The sequence below is a fragment of the Hypomesus nipponensis genome, chromosome 22 (genome assembly GCF_054491055.1).
Source record: "Hypomesus nipponensis isolate SF chromosome 22, ASM5449105v1, whole genome shotgun sequence".
Lineage (NCBI taxonomy): Eukaryota > Metazoa > Chordata > Actinopteri > Osmeriformes > Osmeridae > Hypomesus > Hypomesus nipponensis.
The window spans coordinates 12,757,535-12,778,482 of record NC_140382.1 but is presented as its reverse complement, the minus strand read 5'-3'; the positions used below and the strand labels follow the sequence as shown (position 1 = coordinate 12,778,482).

Here is a 20,948-nt window from a genome sequence, read left to right as displayed (position 1 = left end):
GTCTGTGTGTGTGTGAGTTTAAATGTGAGTCTGTGTGTGTGTGCCACTGGCCCACCTGGAGCTGCTGCTCCTTGAACATGTTGGGCCGGGGGGCGTTGAGGATGTCATCTGCCAGCTGGGCCTGGCTGTCGATGTTGACCGGTGTGGTGGCCTTACTGGACAGGAAGCTGTTGTAGATCTCTCTGGCCCTCTGGGAGAGCTGGAGAGAGAGGCATGGGTGGAGGACAAGAGAGAGAGTGAGACAGAGAGAGAGACAGAGACAGAGACAGAGAGAGAGAGAGAGAGAGAGAGAGAGAGAGAGAGGAGAGAGAGGGAGAAAGCGAGCGAGAGCGAGAGCGAGAGAGAGAGAGAGAGAGAGCGAGAGAGAGAGAGAGAGAGAGAGAGAGCGAGAGAGAGAGAGAGAGAGAGAGAGAGAGAGAGAGAGAGCGAGAGAGAGCGAGAGAGAGCGAGAGAGAGCGAGAGAGAGAGAGAGAGAGAGAGAGAGAGAGAGAGAGAGAGAGAGAGAGAGAGAGAGAGAGAGAGAGAGAGAGAGAGAGAGAGAGAGAGAGAGAGAGACAGAGAGAGAGGGGAAATAAAGGGATGTATAGAGAAAGAGGGGGAAAGGGAGAAGAGCCAAAGGAAGAATTAAAGAGAGAAAGGGTGGTGAGGTCATCTAACAGACTCCTAACTTAATTTACAGTAATATGAGGAAATACATATGTGTGTGTCCACAATACCTGTTTTTTGTCATTCTCTGGCACATGGCTGAAGAACTCACAGGCCTGCCAGAACAGGATATTCTCCTCACTGAACTCCTTCTTCAGAAACTCCTACAGAGCAGAGACAGGCACAGAGGAGATGGACTCAGACAGATCTACAAGATGACCTTTTCACACGCATTGGGCGTGTGTGCGTGTGCGTGCGTGCGTCCGTCCTACCGAGAAGTAGCGGATGCCCACAGGGTCCTGCAGCAGCCTCTCGAAGCACACGGCCCAGCTGGCCACCCGTCTCTCAGAGTGCTTGCGGTGGCACTGGACACTGGGCAGGCTGGCGTTACTGTTCAGGCTGTTGGCACTGCCGCAACCCTTGAGGTCCACGCTGTTGAGCTCTGCAGCGCGCACACACACACACACACACACGGACAGGCACACACACACACAGACAGACAGGCGCGCGCGTGCACGTACATTGAAGAAAAACAAACAAAACAGAAATGTTGTTTTCTCACACAAACACACAGCAACAGTATGAAGCTGTCGTACAGTATCTGCATGTGAAGCTGCAGCATCTGTTGTTTGCCGTCTTTGCTGAGTAGTAGAACAAGAACAGGGTGACGATTCTGAAGCAAGGATTTGGGCCAGCAGAAAAGCCGGCCATTTTGAGAAGGCTTTGCAGTGTTTGGTTACCTAATGAATAATACATGTAGCCCAAAGTGTGTTCAAAGTTCACACACCTAACTTTAGGGAGATTCTTGTTAATGATATTCAACGGCAACAGTATTGTTTATAAAGCATTTTAGTGACCATGTTTGGACCGAAATATCTTCTGTCGATGAGCCAAAACGACTGCCCCAGCTCTAACTGTCAAACCAACAACTTTCACTTTCACAATTTCAGAATGGTGGCTAATCTACTAACCACAGAATCTAGGCACACCTGAAAAGGTATGATCAGAGTAGTAGATAGTAAATCCCACTATAAGAGACCACACCTAGACACCCTCAAGGTCCTTCTAGAAAGTCCCGTTCCTCTCGGGCCTTCGGCCTTGTCCCTGCAGGAGGGGGGGGGGGGGGGTCTTACCTGGGTACAGCTGGTAGGAGCCGGTGTGATGCCACCTGGGTAAATAGCGGACCCTCAGAGGGAACCAACCCCCCCCTTCCATGCTGCCCCGGCCCAGAGGGCCCCACTCCTCATTCCCACCTGGAGACAGGGGGAGAGGGCCTGCCACCAGAGGGCTCGGGCTCCGCACTGCCGGCCCCCATCACGACCAGAGAGAGAGAGAGAACGAGCCAGAGATGGAGAGAGAGAGAGAACAAGCCAGAGATGGAGAGAGAGAGAGAACAAGCCAGAGATGGAGAGAGAGCGCGCCAGAGACGGAGAGAGAGAGATAACAAGCCAGAGATGGAGAGAGAGCGCGCCAGAGACGGAGAAAGAGAGCGGCAGAGGGAGAGAACCGTCTTCGACGACGACGACCTATCTCGCTGACACGGCACGAATGGTGACGGTTTGGAAGCACAGACACACACACACATCCAGAGGGGTAAGTGGATACAGGCACACAGGGCTGTGACCGGTGAATTATTGAAGTGGAGGGGAGGAGGGAAAGGTGCACGCAAGGATGCACTCAGACACACACACATAGCAGTCTGGATTATTAATGAGGGTTCAGAGAAGGAGATGAGGGCCATTTCAGTTGCTACCAGAGATTGGCCTGCATTCGGTCAAATACTAGCACACAAGTTTAGAGATCTAGGGTTTCCTTGGCCATGCATAGCCCAGAAAACACAAACATTTGATATTTCTAAACTCTCTAACACGGCCGCTCATTGGTCAGGTCAACATTGGGCCTACACATTTTCACTCACACACACACCGACAAGACTGAGGGTGAATTGGAGGTCCTAAACAGACGTCCCCCCCTCCTCAGCTCCCTCTAGTCCTCCTCCCCATCCCCTCTCTCATCTTCTCTCCTCCTCCTTGTCTCAGTTCTTTGTTCACTGAGAGGAGCGAGCATTCTACAAATGTTAAAACAACGCTAATGCTAGCGCATGTTAATGCAGCCGGCCCACCAAGTGATGTGCTAACATTAGCGCATGCTAATGCAGCCGGCCCACCAAGTGATGTGCTAACATTAGCGCATGCTAATTGAGACGTCTGGAGAACTGTGTGTGTTTTTACCACCATTCCTCCTTAAGAGAAGACAGTTCAAATGTACAATTACACAGGCCCGATTCCTTCCACGCAAAAACTATGGCAACGTGATCTAACCTCATCCAGTGACACGGGCCTCACTCAGCCCGACCATGCTGCCACTCGGTCCTGGACTCATTGATCATCCCATGACGTGGTGCCTACAAGCTTCACACACTCTCTAGGAAAACACAAGTTGGCTTGCAGCCTTAATGGTGCCGCGTAGCTAAAACTGCAGAGGTGTGGCTTGAGAATGTTGAGCGTGTCCAACCAGACTAGGCCTAGGTGTGTGGGTGTGTGTGCGTGTTAGTGGAGAAAGAGAGTGAAAGAGTTTATGTAGTGTGTAGGTAGCTTAGGCTTACAAGCCACAACACCCGGCACAGACAATCTGCAGTGAGACAACAAAGTCTGCTGCAGGTCTGAACCTCCACCTTCAGCTGGCCACACCGAAGGCCCACGACTGCAGATCAATCAGCTGTAGCATAGTTAAACACTAAACTGAGGACATCCAAGAGGAGAATGGGGAGAGAGGAGAGGGGGGGATGGAAGATAGACGGTCGTGTTTGTACTCACCTCCGTCTGAGAGTGCGGCAGACTGCAAGAGAGGAGAGAGAGACATGAGTGAAGGTCTGGCCTCATCACACACACACACACACCCTGTCACTCACACAACCCAGGTCCTTAGACAAACACACACAGAGGTATAACCAGGTAGACGCAAACAACCAGACTGAAACACACACACACCGAAGGAAGAATGATGTCTGCAAAAAACTTGTGGGTTGGTAGTGTGTGGGTGGAAAACACTGGAAACTTGCTCTGCTTGATCAACAAGGAAGTCCTTCCACAACGGTAGGGGTTGAGCATGTGTGTTTACAGGGTGGGGAGGTGTGATGAACCCCCAAGCCCCGCCCCCTGACCCCATCATGACCAAGCCCCCATGTCACAGTAATATGACACCAACATGCCAAGTAAAATGTCACAACACACATTCACACAGTCCAGTATCAGTCCCAACAGGCTCATGATTCAGTTCCACAGAAAGTTATCACATTTATTCACTTAGCAGACGCTCTTATCCAGAGCGATAAGTCTGTCATCAACCCTGACAGAGAGAGACAGGGAGATAGAAAAGAAAGAGAGAGAGACAGGGAGATAGAAAAGAAAGAGAGAGAGACAGGGAGATAGAAAAGAAAGAAAGAAAGAAAGAAAGAAAGAGAAAGAGAGAGAGAGAGAGACAGAGAGAGAGAGAGAGAGAGGGGGGGGGGGGAGAGAGAGAGAGAGAGAGTAAAGACTACGTTGTGTCTTTGGAACAACACACGGCCTCCTTTCTCTCACAAAACACACACACACATTCCATTTCACACACTCCTAAAACAGAACGTGACCTGCTTGTAATGTACAAACAGTCCCAGTCTCTTATCCACTGTGATCATGCTGACACTGATCAGAAGTATCTGCAGTTAGTGTGGCTGTATTGGCTGCCTGCTCATGTAGAAAGAAAGACAGGGCTGTTCAAAGGTAAACACACATTCTCCTTTAGGTACATGCTAATGCTGGAGAGCACAAGGTTGGATGGCTGGTTGGATGTCTGGAGTGGCAGAACAACAAGGCTGGTTTGGCTTGTGGTTAGACCACAGAGAACAAAGAACCATTTCCATATAGTCACTGTGGTATAACTGGCTTCCTCCACAGGTCGCTGATACTTGCTGCATAGACAAGCCAGAAACACAGCTAGTTTGAAACAAAGACTGAGTGAGGGTCTCTGTGTTGAAGACAAGTCGCAGAGTTCTATGGTGTGAGTATGTCTGTGCTTTCAACTCCAGTTCTAGAATGATCACTTCCAGACTCTGCTTGCGGTTGACTGGTTTGGCCCCAGTTAGGGAACCCCCCCCCCCTTCCCCTTTTCTTTTCCCCCATTCACTCCCTCCTCTACCCCCCTCTCTGTCTCTTCTCTCCATTCACTCCCTCCTCTCCTAGCCTCTCTTTCTTGTCCCCAAACACTCCCCCCCCCCCCTCTCTCTCTCTCTCTCCTCCCCATTCACTCTCCACCCTTTCCCTCTCTCATTCCGGCGGTGTTCCCCTCCTCTCCTGGCAGATCCTGGCCATTCCTGACGCCCCACAGGGAATGAGTGGGTCTTTCCATCCCTTCCCTCCTCATCCTCCTCTAGAAAAACTTCAGTTGTCGTCAGGGAAGCCACGTTAGTAAGAGAGACGCCAGACTCTCCCACCCATACATCCACTGTATATCATAGCCACCTATTTTGTATATTTGTATTTTATTCTAAATTCTTACAGCCCCTTAGTATTAGTTAGACTTTGTACCGTTATTTGTACACCAATATTCAAGAGTTATGACCCCTATATGTTAAACGTATGCACCTTCCTGCCAAAGTAAATTCCTTGTCCGTGCAAACTTTCATGGCGATTAAACCCCCTCTCTGAATCTTATTTCTGATAAGCCCCGTGCAAACCCAGCACAGCACACTTCACGGTGGTCCATGTGGCAGGGGTTCCTAAAACGACAAAACAAAAATGACAAATCCATGACCCTAGGTGTCTATTATGGTGAGACTAGGCCGATCACAAAGAAGCCGTGGTGACTCAGAGGGGCCTTCTTCAGACAGAAGGGGGACTCTCTCCAATCAGAGAAAGGTTAAATAAGATCTCAACAAAGATATAAAGAGAAGCCCCAACACAAAGCAGTGATCTATCAGACAAACACTGCATCAGTATTATACTCAGCTAAATGGGTTTTTAACAGTCTGTCATTAGCTAGATTACCCAGTGACAAGGAGCTCAGATCTTCTATTCATCCGAAAGAAAGACGTGTCCAAGCAGGTTGTAAAGAGGGGTCTGCTGGATGACAGGCCAAACCGCTCGATAGAAAGATTCAGTTAAACCCTAATCACCACCGGTAAGATCTCCTTGGCATTGGGCCTCAGAACAGGTAGTACTTCTGGCTGCTGATTATGAACATTTTGGTGGAACAATATGAATTACAGCATTAACCCGTCAATCAAGATGCTGTTTTGGTAAACAAGTCAGTTAAGAGCAAGTTCCATTTTCTATGCCACATTAGTAAACCCTTTTTGAATTTTGAGTAGGTCATAAGCTGTTTTGTGAAACTAGCATTAGAACAGGTCATTTTGACACCACTAGTCTAGTTAAAAGGTGCACAGAAATGTACATCACAGAGGTTATTCCACAGACCATCATTGGATCATTGGTTCCAAGTGGTAGGTAGGTAGCTCAAATTACTGTATTGATCCGAAAGAGAAATGAAAGAAACCTTGACGTCAAGCCCTGAACTGAGAAACACCATTTGTTAATGTGTTGGGTGGAAGTATCCTGAGCAACGTGCTACCTGCACAGTCTCTCTGGTACAAGTCACAGCATTTGTTTTGACACACTGTTCAAATATCCCACACAGGTACCTGGATGGCTTGTTATTGCGTATGTGGATGTTTACAATGGGCATGAATGTAAGAAAGTGTTTTGATGTTTTGCAGGTCTAAGGTGTTTAACTAAATGGTTGGGAGAGACTTACTTCACTTGTTATGAAAGTGGGTTCAAACCTGGGTTAGGAAGTACACTACTGTCATAATATGAACACTTAGAAACCCATAAAAACATTCTTAAACAGCTGGAACTAAACACAGATGGGGAGACAATGTCAGTGTGTGTTGGAAATGCGAGTCCCCTTTGTACCATTTGTGCATGTGTGTTATGACACGAAATAGTTACTAACACTTTGCAAAGTGAAGACCGCGGCTGACCGTTAAGAAACTGTCACGAAATCCTCCCTCTCTCTCTTGTACACACACACACACACACACAAAGACAGCTCTGTCTCTACCACTGGGTACTATTTCTAGCTACCTTTTCTCACAAGAGCTGTGACTGCCACCTTTGGTAAGGAATGAGATTCCATTCCAAACAGACAATGTGTGTGTGTGTGTGTGTGTGTGTGTGTGTGAGCATGTGTGCATGCTTATGCGAGTGTATAAAGAAATCCCAGACATGGGAGACCACATGCGATGAGGCATCCAGTAGGCTTACGCGTGGGTGAGCATGCTTCCTTGTGCATGTGTCTGAACGAGCCAGAACGAGGAAGCCACACCTATAACACCCACACACACACACACCCACACACACACCATCCAGCTGAGAAGGAAGCTGTTGAGCCAACCATCTGTGTGTGCAGAGCAATATGTTTACGTTTGAATGCGAGGTGTATAGTAGCTGTCATTGAGAAGCCAGGAATTCCTGTGCCAGCACTGGAACGCTCAGCTTGGCGTTAGCATAGCGAGCATCAGAGTAGCAATAGCTAGAGCCAGAGCTAAACAGATGGAGTTAACGGTTCTCAATGGTTCTAGTGAAGGCTTCAATGAGGCTTGCCTTTATGTCATCAATGATTATGCACGTCTATGTTTCGACATCACACAAGGTGTGTGATGTTGTAAGAATAACATTGTTAAGCAATTTAACTTTTCAGGTCATCGTCCATTGTGATGTAATCCCGAAGTAAAGTCATGAACTTCCGTGTTGGGTACGTGGGATTTGAGTCATACACTGTACAAACACGCTAGTTTGAAATAGGGATCCTTTGTGATGTCAGAGGATGTACATGTCATCACAGAGAGTTTATTACAAGTGGCCTTATTGTCTTGCCTTAGACATGTGAACAGAAGCTAGTTAGCCATTAGCATGACTGAACAAACAACTATTTCCCTGTTTGCCAAGGTAAATCTCCAAATACACATATATCACAGTCACAGACAAGAAGATAAGAAAAGACACAGACTCAATTCAATCTGCTCAAATGATTGAGCACATACACTTACACAAAGTTAGTGACAGATAAACTAGAATCACAATAACTGAAATGATTCATATTTGAGCTGTTTGTCATCACCCTCAAGCTAAAACACACTCACACAAACACACACAGATGCACACACACACACACACACGCGCACACACACACACACACTGTTCTCTACAGCAGAGAGCAATGTCTGACTGGTGAGCAAAAACATCTGATTTCAGTCAAATCTCTTCAGTCTTTCATTTCCCTTCCCCATTCCCATCTCCGTAACACTTAGTTTTTACCTTTCTTTGTCTTTTTCTCTCTAGCTCTCTCTCAGTCTTGACTACGAAAACATCTGGTTTCAAGAACCTTCAGCAGTGTCACCTGACTACACTGCTCTCTTTTTGAACCCTTTTCCCTTCTCCGTCTTTCACTCTTTTTCCCCCGATAAAAGTTCAAAACAGTTCTCCCTGGCTCTCTCTGTCCACCTCCTCTTTTCTTTCTCGTCAAAAACTCCACATCTCTCTTTCTCTCTCTCTCTCTCTCTCTCTCTCTGCTGCAGTGAACATCTTTTTATCTCCCTTTCTTTCTCTGCCCCCCCCTCTCTCTCTCTCTCTCTCTTTCTGCTAGTTAGCTAGTTAGCGGTAGCAGCACTCACCGTGTTGAAGTGCCACACTCTCTTGAAGGAGAGCCTCTTCCTCAGACTCAGATTCATTCTGTTCTCCTTCGCTCAGAGGCAAACTGTGAGCCTCTGGTTACATACCGGGGAGCCCCACACACACACACACACAGAGTACTCAGACAGACACATAAGGTTTCATACTTTTGACACATACAGTAGATCCAGTCTAACTGACTCGCGTACGATGGCTGTCCCACACAAATCAAACAAGTTTTCTCATCATCAAAGCTTACACACGCCTTAGTCTCAGAGGGCTGGGAATCAGTGTTGCTTAAAGCCATGCCCCAGCATGTCAAGAACTTTCTCACACACACCCACACACAAACACACACACACACATACACAGACCTGTCCACAATGCACCACACAATTTCTTTCCTTCGTCACAAACAAAAAAATATATACACACACAAGTGTATGTATTTTAAGTGTTAACTTAAAGTGCACTTCCAAGTAAAAAATTCAGATAAACACGCACACATGTTCTATAGCTCTAAGACACACACACGGACATGCACACACACTAAGAGTGTTATGGACTGAAACACCACTGACAAGGAACTTCCATACTCATGCACGCCTGGGTTTCCATGGTGACACAGCCCCATCAGTTTGCGAGATTGGGCGGAGTCAGATTTACTAACCAGTCAAAACACAGAAAATGACCATAGCTCCTCCTTCTTCCATTAACCACTTTTTTTTCTACGAGCACTTTCAAATTCTCTGTTTTCACCCCGTTTCTAAGGAGAAAATACAATGGATCATACAGGAAAAGCATATGTTAGTGAGGTTTCTTGAAACACAAAGCACACTGCAATGCTGTAGCGCACACGCAGGCAAGCGCATGCACAAAACCAGCATTTTATTTCCCACATGTGGCCTTCTGTGTCAAAAAAATCCAGCTAAGCCTAGCAGGCATTCATTTCCTGTTTTAGCAAAAAGAAAATATCTCTGGCACCTTTTGCTAACACTCTTCGCTTCAATGCCTCTGTTTTTGGCTTCAAACCCCTAACTCAGAAACCAGTGATACCTAAAAGTGTGTTTAAGAGTGTGCATGTGTGTGTGTAGTGTATCCAAGTCCATTTCACAGACCATTCTTGAGGAATTTATAACTCTGTAGATGGCCAACATTTTCCTATATTAGTGTGAGCCCCCATATATGTCTGCCTGTGTGTATATGGTGGTTTTTCTTATACTTTTAAATGGAGCCCTTTGTTCCAGAAGATTCCACCTGTGAAACCACCACACATCCACAACCCAAGATCTCCCTCTGACATCATCTCCTCTACCCTGAATGTCTGGTCCTTAGTCTCAGTAAGGGAAACTGTTGAGGGAACCTTTGAATTTCAGCAAAAAGGAGAGGAAAGATTTCTCTACATTATCTACTGTGTCATCCATCTTTAATAGCCTAATTCTTGTGGTTTAGAGTCTCAGCTGGGATTCTCCTAAACAGGACTAGCAGAATGTTTTGTGTGTGTGTGTGTGTGTGTGTGTTATACAGACAATCTCAGAATGCTAGCTCAGGGGTTTTAAATGGCAGTAAAACATTAAAGATGTCTCTCTCCTTACATCATCGTTTGGATTATGGCCACATCTGCTGATCTGATCAAAAACACACACACAAAGTTCACATCACAGAAAAAGTATTTATCCAAAACCATAATTGTGCATCAGTGTAGAGCTTGGCATGAAACGACCCTGATGAAGCCCTTGGATAATGGCCAGATAGTAGAATGGATCTGTCTTTCTCTCTCTCTTTCCCTCCCTCTCTTTCCCTCTCTCTCTTTCCCTCTCTCTATCTTTCTTTCCCTCTCTCCCTTTCCCTCTCTTTCCCTCTCTCCCTTTCCCTCCCTCTCTCCCTTTCCCTCTCTCCCTTTCCCTCTCTCCCTTTCCCTCTCTCCCTTTCCCTCTCTCTCTTTCCCTCTCTCCCTTTCCCTCTCTCTCTTTCCCTCTCTCTCTTTCCCTCTCTCTCTTTCCCTCTCTCTCTTTCCCTCTCTCTCTTTCCCTCTCTCCCTTTCCCTCTCTCCCTTTCCCTCTCTCTCTCTCTCTCTCTCCCTTGTGTCTTTAGCTTTCTGTCTGCCTTCTTTCCACACACACACAGTACAAACACACAGACTTGACATTGTAACTCAACACTGCCCTCTGGTGTCCATGTATCTGTGGCCACTGATGCTCATCCAAGACCAAGTAACTATAATGAGATAGAGATGGTTTATGTAAGTCACTTGTAAAGTGGAATAGGTGGGCTAAGGTTACTAGGACAGAAGAGGACAGATTGGAAAGCAACTGTGAATAGAACAAAGCTGAAAAGAAGGATGAAATGAGTACAAATAGTCAAAGTTGAGATAATCAATTTCATTATGTTGCCGTCATGCGACATGAAATTCTCCTTTAAATCCCACTTCATTAATCTTTACCAGTCAGGAGACCCAACCAGTTAAGCCCCCTAAGCTTCCTCATTGATTCTTTCTGAACCCTAAAACAAGTTAGCCGATTAGCCTGGCCATTGATCTATAAAGGGCTGGAGGGCTAACTACCCCATGCTAGGTTTCTCATCTCTACCCTGCAGGGAGTCTGGGGATGAGGCCTCCAGCAGAGAGTAGAGGAGCCTCATCGTGCTAATACCCAGTCAGGGAGCCAGGGTGACAGGCCCTATTACTAGGCTTCAGAGAGAGAGAGAGAAGGGGGGGGGGGGTCAGTGGGTGGGGGGTTAGTAGGGGAGAGGAAATAGAGCGAGGGATTGGGTTGAAGAAAGAGAGTGAGTGAGAAAGAATTAGAAAGTGAGAGAAAGAAAGACAGAAAGAAAGCAAAAGAGAGAAAGGAAAGAGAGATATTTTGAAAGCCCCATCTTGAGTTTGATAAAAGCTCTCTGGAGAGACACAGATAATATGAGTGGAGAATTCCGGGAGTCTGTTTCTCAGTTTTAACTCGCCACTGGAACTTTCCACACACACAAACACACACACACACACACACACACAGTTTGCTGTGTGTCGTTGTCCTCCAGTGTTCTCGGAGAGGAGCTCTGATCATATCTCATCATCTGACCTTCCTCGCCCAGGGAACAACTATCACGAGGGCTGTTTGTGTGTGTGTTTTGTGTACTTGAATTGGGGTAAGTATGGACACTGTGCATTATATATGTGTGTGTGTGTGTGTGTGTGTCCAGAGCAAAGCTACTGTATGTAGGGGAGCACCCTCTGGTCACATTTCTCACTAGTGTGTTTGGTGAAACAATGTCCATTGCTATGCTGTGCTGTTGCTCTCCAGCTCTGAGTTAGCCTCTCTTCCCAAACACTGTCACTATCCAAACCAGCCTCCAATACAATTTTAAATCCCTTCAAGTAGATTTTTGTGCTCGACTGGTCTTGCCTGCCACAATGGAACCAATGGGTTGGTCGCAAACCTTCAATCTCACCCACCTGACACTCCACAGAGACTATAGTCTCCAAAACAAATGTAATGATTCATTTTAATGTCATGTATGTAGTAATGAGCCGATGCTTTCATCCAAAGTGAATAATCCAAAGTGAGTACAGGTGGATTGTATCCTGTGACCTATGCTGTCAAATTGCTCTACCACTGAACTATACCCACACTCTTACAAATTCTATCTATCTGTGACACATTTGATTTGAAGGATCAACAAGTTGCTTATGAAACCATGCAATGGCTCGACAAAAATATCCAGATTAGTTGTGAGCATGTCACATGATCCAAGCTCGAAAAAGGTGATTGGATATGTCAAGTCAAGGAGTTGTCCTAATCACAACTAACATTTGCATCAGCATTAAATTATCAAAATAAAAAATTCATGAAAGACAAAAGCTGACTGCGAGAACATTAAAAGTTAACTCCTGCCAATGACTCACTTTTCAATTCTGTTTCAATTTAAACCAAAATGTCTCTAGTCTCTAAAATCTTTACAAAATTACAATGCAATAAAAAATATTCTCTAGTTTCCTTGGATTTTTTATGTAGCTTGCTTCTCTTCAAGTTTAAGAAGTAGGATTTGGAGAAATTCTCAATCTATAACTTGTTGTCACATGTTTTCAGATCCAGAGGCTATGTGGTAGGTATGTTTGAGTGAGGAACAGGCAAACCATCAGCTGTAAGTCTGACCAGAGCATTCCACTACATGACTACACAGGCACCAGAGATAACACACACACACACATGTGTGAATGTGCAAACACACACTCTGGGGTGTGACAAGCACCGAAGACACACTCCTCAGCACAAAGAAAACAACAAAAACTAACTTTAAATCACTGTTGTAGTTAAGGGAAGTGTTCATTGGTTAAAGAGAAAACCTGCGCACGCACACACACACACACACACACACCTTGTCTACTTACTCCTTCAGCTGCTCCTTCAGAGTCCATACTCAAAGTTGAAGAGGTAGATCAGTACTCCGCATCAGAAAGCAATACATCTAGTCCATCCACAGCTCTGTGTATGTGTGGTGGATATGCTGTGTGTGTGTGTTGTGCAGAGAGAGGAGCCGGGCGGCTGCCAAAGCCTTCCACAGTGTCGCTTGGCTTGCTAGGACTGAATGATCCTCCCCTGCCTTCCTCTCGTCTCCTCTCTTTCCCTCTCCCCTCCCTCTCCCCTCCCTCTCTGTCCCTCTCTCTCCCTCTCCCCTTCCCTCCCTCTCCCCTCCCTCTCTCTCCCTCTCTCTCCCTCTCTTTCCCTCTCTCTCCCTCTCTCTCCCTCTGCCTGCACACACACACACACAAGCGCACACACACACAAATACACACACACCAAATCAATGTGGTGTGAATGTGTTTGGTCCCTACTTGGTATTCTCAAGGCATGTGTTTGGACAGCAGAGACGAGAGAAGCAGAGATTATCAATGGAGGGGGCTGGGTGAAGGAAGAGAGAGAGGGAGGAGGGCTGAGGAAAAACGGACACTGACAGATAAGGAGATATGGAATGGTGGCAGGGTGCATCGTGTCAAATAGGGAGCGACACAGTGACATGGGGGGGGGGGGGGGGCGACAGCGAGACATGGAGAGAGGGAGAGAGACAGAGGGAGAGAGACAAAGAGAGCAGGATGGAGGTGACGTGTGGTTGCGATAAGCGCTGCAGGAACGGTGAGCCAGCAGGGCTGTGCATTCTCCAGCATGCCCTGACAGTGATGATGGTTTGACAGACAGGGTTCCCTGGGAATGAACCACTCCCTCTTGAACACTGTCTAGGGCACTGCTGTTCTTCACACACCTCCTTATCACGCGGACCCCCTGAACGCGGGAGTCTACCTCCAAGCTGAGCGGCAAAGAACGGCATATGGATCGTTCCAAAGAACGCCGTTTTGTTGTTTGAGGGAGTGTGTGCGTGTGTGTGTGTGTGTGTGTTTCCTCCCAAATCTGAGCTTTGTCTATGGAAAAGCCTCATCACACGGGTCGTAATGTGGAGATTGGTTTTAGTACGGTCAGCTGTAAGTCCCGGTGACATACACGTTTGCACATCTGGATAACCAGATGTCTACTGTCTGATTGGCCTGCCTCTGGTAATGTCATAAGACATTTTGTGGATGTGTGTGTGTGTGTGTGTGTGTGTGGGGGGGGGGGGGGGTGTACATCACAAGACAAGCCGCAAGACCTACTGTCTCACCATATAAATATACACGACTGCAATCTTAGAGACACATCCACAAACAAATATGACCATTCTGACACACATACACACACACACCGGAGTAGAAGGAGACTATGATAAGATGGCATCTTGTAAGAGGAAACTGTGGCAGACAAGATGACTGAGAGGCAGTGCGTGTGTTTTTGTGTGTAGGTGTGTGTGAGTGTGTGAGTGCCTTAAATTAAGAGAGATAATTATAATTTGCTTTTGTGTGCTTGTTTGTGACTTAGTAATTAGTATGTGCATGTGTGAGTGTGTGTGTCCGTGCGTGCGTGCATGAGTGCGTGAGACTTCACTAATGAGAGGAATGTTAGCGCATTGCTCACCAGAGCTCATTAGAAGGACTGGGGAACACTTCCATCCATCCCTCTTTCCTCTCCTACTCATCCTCCCTCCTCGCCCTCGCCCTCCTCCTCTCCTCACCCCCCTCTACCTCCCACACAAAGCCTGCTCTGTTTGCGGACATCACCACATGTGCTGTACGGAATAGGGGCCCAGCGACGGAAGAAAAAAGGTAGAATAGAGTGAAAAAAAAGAGAGGAGAATGAAGTGAGGGGGGGTCCCTATTGTATATAGGTCAGAGAAACATCCCAGCATTCGTTATGCGCGCGCGCACACACACACAAACAACCCACGTACACATTGCCTAGCAAGGATTTTTCAGCTAAATTCAACCTCATCTCCTCGGATGATGCCAATCTCTCTCTTTTCTCTGATCTTTACGGAAGGAGTGATGTTCAGAAACAACGCGTGACGTAGGCCTGGCTCAACTTCACGTACATTTACAGCGGCAACTTTAGAATTACTATTGTACCTTTAAATATTTTACGGTTAAAAAGATCCTTGTCTAAACTGATTTGGGTAGCACAGAGCGAATACGTGTTTGTCCAATAAATCTCACCAAATCTACGTTTGAATAGAATCTGTTCAAGCTGCTCAGCATTCTGTTTTGACAACTGCATCCTGAACAGCCAATTTGAAGACCCAAAGTCGGCAGCACATCACAAGTTGAAAGGTCACACAAAGGTCAAGTCTTCACATTCAAGTCTATTCCCAAGATGAGGAAGGAGTAAAACAAACATGTTTTCATCTGTCATGTCAAGAGTCATCCATGTTTTTTTTATCTCTCTGGTCAAGAGTCTTTGTGGATCCCAGTTAGATCTTCAGTCACGACTGTTAAAGAGTCACATGAAACCTAACAACTGAGTTAGTTGAAGTCAAAAGACCAGCGCATTCTTGACCGGCCGTCTCTTAAAATGCCACTGTCTTGGACTTTTAAACCTGCCAGTCACCCAGACACAAGAAGTAAACATTGCAGTTCTGGTTCTGTTAGTTTCCCAGGCCAGTTTCAAGGAATGTGTTTATCTCCAGCTGTGCCAGCCAATCCCATACCAGGTCAGAGGGGACACCAGAAACGTTTAGCTGGGATCCTTATCAAAAGAACAGCGACGTAAACATCTGTTTTCAAGCACACACACACACACGCAGTCATACACACATTCAACCCGTCTCTGAGGTGATGGCGTGGTGGTCTGAGGCCCAGGTCATGTGTGTGTTTAACATGCGCAGTGTCATGTGATGAAACATGTGCTGATACATGTGCTGGGGTTCTGAAGTGGTACAACCACGACAACAACAACAACAGCAGACAACAGAGTGATACATGGATCAGTGTGTGTGTGTGTGGGTTACCTCCAGGTCGTCCAGGGAGCGAGCCAGGCTGAGGCGTTTGGAGCGTCCGAAGGAACGTCGTCCGGAGGAGCGCTGGGGGAGGGGTGGGAAGCCCATGGTCAGACCCCGGAAACGACCGCCCTGAGCAAACACACACACACAGTTACAACATGCTTTCTTCACCTCCTTATTACTGTACATGAGCTCCAAAAGCATTTGAAGTTGTGCCTGTAGTCACGTATGGCATTCTGCACATACGCAGAATACTGCTCTCTTTCTATGGCAGCATGCACGCGCTCCCACTTTCACACACACTCTCTCACACACGGGCACACACACACACAACCAAGACCGCGACAACCAGAACACAGGTCAGCACAGCAGACGTCATTCACACATACGCGTGCACACACACACACACACATTCCCAAACAGTAAACACACAGGTAGGGTCTATCACACACACACACTGCACACTGACACATCTTCAGCGTGCACGCACTCATCAGCCGTGGCCCAAGTCTGGAGCTCATCCATGGGTGTTATGGATGACTTACAGGGGAAAAGAGACAGAGGGAGGATGAGAGAGAGAGACATGGGATTGTTTCTTATTTTCCACTTAAATGCCAAATTCCACACTTACGGACACATGGTAGACACACGCACATACAGCATTAGACCATCTACAACACGTTATCTTGTACATAAAATAGGCCTATGAGGTAATACAAACCTACCCATATGTAATATGTCTAAAATAAGCTTTCTGTTGGAAGGCTTTTGTCAAGCGGGCTGGACAAGAGCAAGATTACCTTCAATCAGGGGAAATGTGATCAAATGTTCTGACAAACATCTGATTGTAGTGGCTTGGCCATCTAAACTGAAGTTCTTTCTTCGAGTGGAGAGAAGCAGAAAATGGATTCTACATTTGATACCGTTGTTCCATGTTGTATTGTGGGACACCCATTATGATCGCCGCTCTTTGGTTCTTTCGCTGTTTTAAATTCAAAAGACGAAGGCAAGAGGCCTTGTTGACTTCAGAATTGCTAATCAATGCTGATTGGGCGCTAGACACACAACTGGGATGTGCGTGGAATATGATTGGCTGATTACTATAGGGGCTCTTCTATGTTTCAAATCACTGACATGGCCAGTGGTTGCTTGGATACAGCAATGAACTCAGTGCATGTGTGTTTGTGTGAGTGTGTGTGTTTATGTGTGTGTGCATGAGAGCCATTCCTGTTGTTCTTATCCAGACATCCTAAGTCTCCCTCATTTGAACTCTGCACGCTGTAACCTCCCTGAAATGAGTTTTTGCAGGTTGGAATGTCTGTTTATCAAGGACAGATCAAACAGACACAAACACACAGTTTTAGGCCTTAGAGTGAGTCCACTAGTCTCTAGAGTCAGGGTGTGTTAGCAGAGAGATCCACACAAACACATTAATGGGAGGAGGTTCCCAGTTCTAAAAAGTTTGTAACAACTTATCTGTATGCTTCATCTCTCTCTGTCTCTTTCTGTCTCTCTGTCTCTCTCTGTCTCTCTCTGTCTCTCTCTGTCTCTCTCTGTCTCTCTCTGTCTCTCTCTGTCTCTGTCTGTCTCTGTCTGTCTCTCTCTCTCCGAACAGGGAGTTGAAGCATCCTTCCTGTTTATGAGACAACACAGCTGGCATGACAGGAAAACACACACACACACACAGGCCCAAAACATAGAGGAATCTGGGTCCTAACAGAGACATCTTTATATGGGTAAAGACTAATATTAGTGCTGAAAGCATAATTATGGGGGCTGTTCTTGTATCTTTATTTCATGACTGAACTGGTAATTTTGACCTGAAGTGGTCTACCAAACAAAGGCTGCTGCTGAATATAACATCATTAAACAGTGCCACCATGTGGACACACATAATAATGCAGCAAGGAAACTGAATCCACAAGCTGACACAATATTGTTCCCCTTATCCATTTGTGGATAAACAAAAAAATATTTAAGGAAAGTTTTAAGGTATCATGTCTGCATCCCAACTCCCAATGTTTTCATCATCAATAAATCCTTTTTTTTTTCTCTGCCAAACAACATTCTCAACAGGCAGTTTCCAGGACGGCTCTTACCGTAACGGGCCCCAGTGACACCGCCATCAAGGCCCTGCGTCTCAAGTCACATGTCATTGTCTGGCTGAGGCAGAGATCTCACTTCCTGTTGCCCACCCGTCCTCAACTTCCTCTAATTGTCCCCCAAGGGTCCTTGACCGAGCCCCAGCCCCAAAACCAGCCCCAAAACCAGCCCCAAAACCAGCCCCCGCTCTGGGGACCAGCTGGTCTAGTGGTAGTCCCTGGTGAGGCAGGTTCCAGTCTGTTACGACACAGCTATGCTATGCTACAAAAGATCATCCAGGAGGTAATTGTCCTTCAATTGAGGAAAGTGCTTAAAAGGAAATGACTTGTCTGTAAGAATCCTGTCATTCTGGTCATGTGGCATTGTTAGCCGATGGCTACCTGCTTGCCTTCTTTCCTCTCTGTCTCTCCCTCTGTCATCTCTCTCCCTTTCCCTCCATCTCTCACACACAGTCTAATCACCATAAATAAATCTTAGGCCTGTACAATCACATAGGCTATTAATCAAAAGTGCAAAACGTATCCAAAACAGGAAGTTGCTCACACAATGACCTACACCGGGCAGGAAATGCAAAACAAAGATTAAAAAGAAGCAGCCAGTCGTTTTGTCCACCACCAGCGATGGTCAAACTGACAGTGTACATTCAGCTTTCCCCTCAAAACAGCATACAGATACCCAGAAACAACCAAGCTGAATTGTATGCCCTTGATCCAAGATCCTCAACTAAATAGTCTAGTAGTCCAAGAAGTGTAGACCTGCCTAAGCAGTGTAGGCCTAGTATCAAACTAGCCATAAGAGATGCTAATCTCATTGATGGAATTTGAGGCTAACATTACCAGAGAAAGCCAGGTGTGTTGATTACCATGAGAAACAGGTGGTTTTCAGTGTAGGCAGATGTCCATGTGCTGAATAATGCATGCTCTGATACCGGAGCATGGAGCAGAGAAATAGGTGACATCTGCTCCCCACTGACTACACCACAGTGACATCTATAGGCTGACGATCAATATAAAGGAAGCATCTGAATAATATTTTACAAATAATAAAAAGTGTGTGTGTGTGAGAGAGAGAACGATCAAGTGACGTGAAGTGTAGGAGTGCCTTTTCTAGAGAAAGACAGTGAGAGACACAGAGCCATTGAAAGAGGGAGAGACAGAGGGAGGGCAGGATAGGGAGATGGAGTGTGTGTATGGCATGGTACTTTTCCATTGCAGTAGTGTGATAAGAAATGGAGCTTGGCATCTGGGCTTCTCATCTCTGGGTCAGTTTTAACACAACTCCACCACAAACCACTAACCTGGCCACCTTCACACACATACACACAGCTATAGAGGTAACATCTACACTTCCATCAGTTAGAAACATTAGAACCTGCTAAACAGCAGGTACATCTTAGTACATTATTTCATGTGGCATGAAATTTAAAGAACAATCTATACTATTAGGCTACGAGTACAAACAAATAGCCAGACAAATATTTCAAAGCATAAAGTAAGGTGAATACAATATTATCACACCAGTCATTACTCATCCACAAACGATTTTAATTGCACTATGCAGACAGTCAAGCTAACTAACTTACACATTTTGCATTCGAACACCTTTTAACCATCGACCATCACTTCTTCTTACCTTTTTGTCTCCATCTTTCGTGCTCCCTCTTTTCTTCCCATTGTTTTGACTCCTAGCTCCTTTCTCGGCCCCAGCCCCGGCCCCAGCCCCAGCCCCAGCCCCAAACAGCTTCTTGGCCCACTCGTCCTTCTGTGCAGTGAGCCTGTGTGGCTGGGCCAGGTCCCCCCCGGGCAGCGGAGCACGGTAGCGGTCGGCAGGGATCTTGTTCATGGGTGGCGGAAGGGTGCTGCAGTTTGCTGATGACCAGCCGTCTGTGGACTCAGCATAGGACTCCTGGTCGCTGCTCAGTCCAGGGCCCAGGCCCCCTCCTCCTCCTCCTCCTCCTGGCCCCCCTGGATGATGACGCCAGTCTCTCAACACGTGGACAGGCAGCCACCTCTGTGAGGAAGTCTCCCCGCCTCCCCCTCCTCCTCCTCTCTTCTCTCCTCCCACTCCTCCTCTCTTCCCTGGGGGGTAGTGGTGGGGGTTCCCTCCCCGAGGGGGGTGTCTGCCGGAGGGCTCCGGGTGAGGGGTGGGGTGGGGCAGGGGGTGAGGGTGGGGGAGGTCGGCCAGGTGGAGGTCATGGCGGTAGCCGTTTCGGATCAAGGGCGGAGGGGGCGGGGGGAGGGAGGGGCCGCCACCCTGGTGGGCGGGGCCCCAGGCCTGCGAGGAGGGAGGGGGGCTGTCCCAGTGGCGTACGCCCGGGCTGTGGGCGTTGCCTCCCAGATCCACCAATAGAACCCTGTTGCTCTTCTCCTCAGGCAGAAAGTTGCCGATGCCGCTGTCACTGTTGCTGCTGGTGCTGTGGTTCTGCTGGGCGTCGTTGTCCGGATCCACAAAGGCCCGAGCCCGCACCCCCTCGATGTTCTCCCCCATGTCCCGGTACAGGACCGAGACAAACTGGAGTAGAGGCTGGGAGGTGGGGGGGAACTCCAGACAGCCCCCGGTGTCTGGGTCCGGCGTACATTCAAACCTGAACCGCCTCGCTACACCAGCATGCACCTGAGGAAGGACAGTAATGGGATACATCACATGTTAGGCTTTCAAGGCATGTTATTCTTATGCTTCACAGAAGGTACGTTGAACCCCGAAACACACCTGGTGGTGACACAGATCGGGATCCACAATGAAAACGTGACAGGAAGTCCTCAGACCACCCTGTTCCTCCTGCCCGTTGCCGTAGCGACAGTCCCCGTGGTCGTCCGTGGCCTGCATGGTGACCAGCCCGAAGAAGCGGCGGTCGTCGGGGCAACAGGCGCTGAAGGCGAGTTTCTCGGCAGGATAGGTGGCCAGGACCTGACCCCTGTCACTGACCAGGCGCACACAGTCGTGCATCACCTGGTGGTCGGAATGTTGACATCATTAGATATTATATATCATATTGAATATAATTGCTATTTTGTTCTTCAGTGGACTTGATGGACAGCTGATACAATGTAAAGCAAACAATGACAAAATAAGTTGCGTAATGAAAGTAATGAAAAGTAAGGGTTGTCGTTGTGTAAACTATACTTGAACTTTGTT

At 47.2% G+C, this 20,948-nt stretch overlaps 1 protein-coding gene across 4 annotated transcripts in view; it reads right to left on the bottom strand.

Moving 5' to 3' along the window:
- rgs12b (regulator of G protein signaling 12b) overlaps positions 1-20,948 on the bottom strand; it is a 30,784-nt gene that overhangs the window by 7,011 nt on the left and 2,825 nt on the right. For all 4 annotated transcript variants that reach the window (XM_084687848.1, XM_084687847.1, XM_084687850.1 and 1 more), the window contains exons 3-9: positions 20,523-20,762; positions 19,446-20,426; positions 15,720-15,839; positions 3,462-3,483; positions 918-1,087; positions 717-809; positions 56-199 (exon numbers count right to left, since the gene is read on the bottom strand). In XM_084687848.1, the coding sequence (XP_084543974.1) occupies positions 56-199; positions 717-809; positions 918-1,087; positions 3,462-3,483; positions 15,720-15,839; positions 19,446-20,426; positions 20,523-20,762 (1,770 nt within the window). The remainder of the gene's footprint in view (positions 1-55; positions 200-716; positions 810-917; positions 1,088-3,461; positions 3,484-15,719; positions 15,840-19,445; positions 20,427-20,522; positions 20,763-20,948) is intronic.